This window comes from Lottia gigantea (genome assembly GCF_000327385.1).
Source record: "Lottia gigantea unplaced genomic scaffold LOTGIsca_11, whole genome shotgun sequence".
Lineage (NCBI taxonomy): Eukaryota > Metazoa > Mollusca > Gastropoda > Lottiidae > Lottia > Lottia gigantea.
The window spans coordinates 2,309,403-2,315,615 of NW_008707001.1; the positions used below are offsets into that span (position 1 = coordinate 2,309,403).

At 33.7% G+C, this 6,213-nt stretch overlaps 1 protein-coding gene across 1 annotated transcript; it reads right to left on the reverse strand.

Moving 5' to 3' along the window:
* Nucleotides 1–359: 359 nt before the first annotated feature.
* Nucleotides 360–3,421, reverse strand: LOTGIDRAFT_156507 (hypothetical protein; the record flags this gene model as incomplete). Its single annotated transcript, XM_009047143.1, has 3 exons — nt 360–468; nt 799–893; nt 1,892–3,421. The coding sequence occupies 3 exons, from the start codon at nt 3,419–3,421 to the stop codon at nt 360–362; spliced, it is 1,734 nt and encodes a 577-aa protein (XP_009045391.1).
* Between the last annotated feature and the right edge of the window lie 2,792 nt (nt 3,422–6,213).

Below are 6,213 nucleotides of genomic sequence, written 5' to 3' on the forward strand. Positions count from 1 at the left end.
AAAGCAGTAATGTCGAGTTTTCCTGTTCCGCATTCGGGACTCGACCAATCAGTGCTTTCTATTTTATGGTTATTTTACGATTAACGATATTTCTAAATGTGTTCATCACATCTTAACCAATCAGTTTTTCATTGAAATTTTATGACATTTCTCGAAGTTAGGAAAGTTCTCCGAACTGCCCCTTGATGGCTAAAAATTCCGGTTCAATGATTTTAAGAAGTTAAAGATGAAGACTAACAAATTACAAGATTAAACAGAGGCCAAAGACAGTGAATAACATTTATGTTTATATAGAATACTCGCGGTGTAAACGATAGTCTTGATATTGTTAAATTAGTGATTATGATATAAACCAATGATTAATTTGATATATTTAAACCCTTTTCGCCCTTGGATCGTAAACGTCGAAGCCGTATATTATTTTTAGCGAATATTCGTTCTTCTTTCATCTGAGTTGATATTAACGTCCTAAAGACAGAAATATGATGTGAGTAATGGGTTTCAGAATCCTTATAAATGCCGTTTCGTGAGGGAAAGGCTCGCGGGGTTTTAATGAAGACAACGCCACGTAGTGTTCAATATGAGTAACCAGCCAAGGAACCAGCTGGTAGAAAGGACTTATCCTTGTAAAAAAATAGTTGTTTGTTTCTTTCTTTCTATAAAGCACGCTTCATTTGATTCTCCAGATCAAGCGATAAAAGTGATAAAGGGATAATTGTCGAGCCTTCGTCTGATTTATCTCTTTATAGCCAGATTAACTTTGATTGACAAGTTAATCTGTGGTCAATTCACGCTTACCTCCCTTGAAATATTACAAATTCCTGCAATTCATTGTGGCCGATATTGTCGGTATCATTCGATAGATCTCGACAGTTTCCGTAAAGCGATGTCGTCTATAGATACAACAAAAAAATATTTTATAGTAGAGTTTTATGATATCAGCAGAAGTTTCGCAAACTTCACAGCGCCTTCACCCTTTTTAACTTGCTTATTATGAATGAGAATTACCAGGGTTACAATTGGCATAGACATATGGAAATTCCAAACGACTTGGGCTCTAAATAATCACAGGAATAGGATTTTGATTGAGGTTCCTTAATCGGGGAACTTCGTGTTCTCGACTGACAAAGCTAGCTAAGCTGTACCATTTTAACTAATCACACCATTGGTTTTCATTCTGGGGGGGAAACCAAGGGGGGAGGGGGGGCAGAGGGGGGCCCCCCCCCCCCCCCCCCCACCTCGCATCCCCGAAAGCAAGTTTTTGGGGCAAAAAATCTCATAACTATGTAAAAGATTCGGGCAATCTCAGATATCTCGCCCCCTCGCCCCCTCGCCCCCTCGCCCCCTCCCCCCTCTGACGTAAACCTGGCTCCGCCACTGAAGCAAGCGTTTGTTTTAAATTGAACGTCACCTTTTCAATCCCCAAAGATTATCAGACGAGGGAGGGGCCCTGACTGTCGTAGCGACCATGTTGTCAACTGGGGTGTATCAATAAACATAAAGAGTGACAGAATCCTATATAAACTGTTATGTTATCTAAATGAGGCAATTAAAATGGCCATTATAAAGTAGCACTGTCTTTATGTCATCTGATGTCCCTGGGGTCACGTCACGTGCTTTATGTCATGTGATGTCCCCAGGGGTCATCTGTCACAATGCTAACAAGAAGCTTGTCATTTTCATTAAATTTAAATTTATCAAATCTATGTATATCAAATTCTGATTTATAAAAATAAAATAACCCAAGTACTGCCTATCTGTGCGACAAAACAAAACCCGAAATCTTATAGTCTTTCTTGAATAGATTATTACATCAGAGAGATTACACAAACATAATATCTTACATAAAATACTATATTATTTGGTAAGATGAGGTTGGTAATAGCTTGACATTGTGAAGATGAAGTTGGTAATAGTTTGACATTGTGCAGATGAAGTTTGTAACAGCTTGCCATTGTGAAGATGAAGTTGGTAACAGCTTGACTTTGTGAAGCATAGTTGGTAATAGTTTGACATTGTGAAGATGAAGTTGGTAATAGCTTGACATTATGAAGATGAAGTTTGTAACAGCTTGACATTGTGAAGATGAAGTTAGTAATAGCTTGACATTGTGAAGATGAAGTTGGTAATAGCTTGATATTGTGAAGATGAAGTTTGTAATAGCTTGCCATTGTGAAGCATAGTTGGTAATAGCTTGACATTGTGAAGATGAAGTTGGTAATAGCTTGACATTGTGAAGATGAAGTTGGTAATAGCTTGACATTGTGAAGATGAAGTTGGTAATGTCTTGACATTGTGAAGATAAAGTTGGTAATAGCTTGACATTATGAAGATGAAGTTTGTAATAGCTTGCCATTATGAAGATGAAGTTTGTAACAGCTTGCCATTGTGAAGATGAAGTTGGTAATATCTTGACATTGTGAAGATGAAGTTGGTAATAGCTTGACATTGTGAAGATGAAGTTGGTAATAGCTTGACATTGTGAAGATGAAGTTTGTAACAGCTTGCCATTGTGAAGATGAAGTTTGTAATAGCTTGACATTGTGAAGATGAAGTTTGTAATAGCTTGACATTGTGAAGATGAAGTTGGTAATAGCTTGACATTGTGAAGATGAAGTTTGTAACAGCTTGACATTGTGAAGATGAAGTTGGTAATATCTTGACATTGTGAAGATGAAGTTGGTAATATCTTGACATTGTGCAGATGAAGTTTGTAACAGCTTGACATTGTGAAGATGAAGTTGGTAATATCTTGACATTGTGCAGATGGAGTTTGTAAAAGCTTTACATTGTGAAGATGAAGTTTGTAATAGCATGACATTGTGAAGATGAAGTTGGTAATAGCTTGACATTGTGAAGATGAAGTTGGTAATAGCTTGACATTGTGAAGATGAAGTTGGTAATATCTTGACATTGTGAAGATGAAGTTTGTAAAAGCTTGACATTGTGAAGATGAAGTTTGTAATAGCTTGCCATTGTGAAGATGAAGTTTGTAATAGCTTGACATTGTGAAGATGAAGTTGGTAATAGCTTGACATTGTGAAGATGAAGTTTGTAATAGCTTGACATTGTGAAGATGAAGTTGGTAATAGCTTGACTTTGTGAAGATGAAGTTTGTAATAGCTTGACATTGTGAAGATGAAGTTTGTAATAGCTTGACATTGTGAAGATGAAGTTTGTAATAGCATGACATTGTGAAGATGAAGTTGGTAATAGCTTGACATTGTAAAGATGAAGTTTGTAATAGCTTGCCATTGTGAAGATGAAGTTTGTAATAGCTTGACATTGTGAAGATGAAGTTGGTAATATCTTGACATTGTGAAGATTGGTAATAGCTTGATATTGTGAAGATTGGTAATAGCTTGACATTGTGAAGATTGGTAATAGCTTGATATTGTGAAGATTGGTAATAGCTTGACATTGTGAAGATTGGTAATAGCTTGACATTGTGAAGATTGGTAATAGCTTGACATTGTGAAGATTGGTAATAGCTTGATATTGTGAAGATGAAGTTCATAATAGCTTGACATTGTTAAGATGATCCCGAGTAGGCCTACACATTTCATCTCTGTTAGATTAATCAAAAACATTTATATCTATATGTGTTTTTTCTCCTTCCCACTGTCTATCTTCATATATTTTAAATTCTTTATACTACCCACTGCCTGTCTCGGTGGTGAAACAACAATGAATTTTTAAAAAGTATCATTTTGAACATTAAATTTAATTTTTTTGTCGGTTTCAAATTAGGTCATATAAAATAGCTATTTTAAAAACATAATTACTTTTTCTGTCAATTTTTATATTAACAGACTTTTTGATTTGACAGGACTCGGAAAAAAATTATTTTCTTAGCTCTCAACAAACAAAACCTTTCTTTGTATGTTTCCTTCTTCTATGGACAATATTGCGGAGATGGCGATCACGTGTCCCCTGAATACAATCCACAATTTTGATTTTGATTTTCTTTTAACAAATAGTACAATGGTATAATGTGAATGGTGGCAGAATGATGGAATCTTTATTTAATTTATAGTAAAAATAGTGGATTATATTCCAAGAGCTATCGTGTAGAGTAATGCGTTAAAAGCCTGTATTTTAGTTTAATCCCCGAGCTTCGATTGTAAATTTTCTTCTGACACTAAGCTTAAGTCTGTATCATTAAGACAATCCAATATTAACAAGTATTATATATGGTCAGAGAAAAACATTGATTCAGTTCCTTAGCATTTTTTCATAAAGATAGGTTTCCTTATTTTTTAGTGTCCAAAAAAGAAAAATATTCGATAAATTGGTGTTTCTAATGAATTATCATGTATCCTTAATTATATCATGATGTTCTTATTGCATATAATTAAAGAGTTTTAACCAATCATAAATATCCATGTATGTACAGCCTAGATAAACAAGAAAATACTTTTTTGACCTTTCTTGATCGGTCATTCATTGGAATTCTGCTGGTAATTCTCTTCTAATTTAGCTAATTATGAATTAATTATGGACATGTGAAAAAAACTGATATTTTTCAAAGTCATTAGAACACCTCTACTTTCTATTCATGTAAATATTAGCATTTTCATTTTCATAAATGAAAATAAGGGAACCCATCTTTAATTATGTTTACTTTCACTGTGATGGGAACGAACGAATTATTGTATTCGCATATTCATGGTTCACCTGAATTTTACTAATTATATTTATTCGAATATTTCGTTCCGTACCTTTGATTTTTTGATTTTTTTCTTAATCACTCTTGTTAGAGGTTGAGTAAAAAGTAAAAGCTCTTAGAAATACGGAACGAAATTTGTGCTTATTTTGATTAAACTAAAATGGAATTTCCGATTCAAAGCAGAACTGTTAATCTTATAATGATGTTAAATGTTTATAATTATAAACAGATTTCAAGTTGATAATGTGTGCTTATATTAATATCTTTATCAAAGTCATTTAAAGACTACGACTTGAATTATGAAAGTGATAATTCAATTGTTACAAAATAATCTTTTAGAATTCTATTTATAGCATCTAATGTGCGAATACAGTACATGTAATTAATAGTTCGTTCATTCGTGTTTATATCTTGATCAACGCAAAGTCATTGACTATGATTATACTATGTATAAGTTGTATTACATGTTGTCCAATAATTATTTTTAAAAATCTGCAAAATTCGATTAATCGTCGAATGTGCGAATACAGTAATATGTACACCGGTTACACAATCTCAGTCAAAATTAAACATAATCAAGAAAAGGTGATAATGGTCTGAACTTAATGATGTTATCTGAAATGTAATGTATATTTGAATTAGACTGGTCAGGGGCTGGCCAGTGACACGTTAAGTGATGCTTGACCACGAGATAATTTCTCATTAATATCACTTGCAGTATTTTAATGACATTTTTAGACATATTATACAGTCGTAGAGGAGATAAGAGGCGAGAATTTTACTGCTGACCAGACTAGAAACAGGGTTGCCTTGTTCCGTCTCGTTTTGTCTTCATATTGCGCAATGTCCGTTTTTGAAATAACTGTATAAATAAACCAAATACTAACGATCCGATTCGCAAAACAATACACAAAATCCAAAACAACATTTTGACAAAACATTTGTAGCACCTACTGATTTTTTCACAGGAGGAAGTACATTAATCATTTATAAGTAAGTATTTCATAATGAAAAGTGATATCAGGTGTCTAGAAGAGGAAGTATATTAATCATTTATAAGTAAGTATTTCATAATGAAAAGTGATATCAGGTGTCTACAAGAGGAAGTATATTAATCATTCATAAGTAAGTATTTCATAATGAAAAGTGATATCAGGTGTCTAGAAGAGGAAGTATATTAATCATTTATAAGTAAGTATTTCATAATGAAAAGTGATATCAGGTGTCTAGAAGAGGAAGTATGTAACAGTGTGTCAGTTGAAATATGTGCTATTTATATAGGACTTGTTAATTTGTCCTCGACAATAGTCGAAACACGAGTTATTTTGTTGCCATTTATAATTAATAAAGAAATATCTACTGTGTTTGTGAATATCGATTTCTCCTTCAGAATTAATGAAGTCATCAAACAAAACAAAATTTATGACGTCATACCCTAACCCTTAAGTGCAAAGCGCAAGTCCCGCGGAACAATATTTTGGTTCCTTCTGCTTGTGGAAATCAAGGTCCACTCAGTGGCGGAGCCAAAGGGAACCATCCTGCTC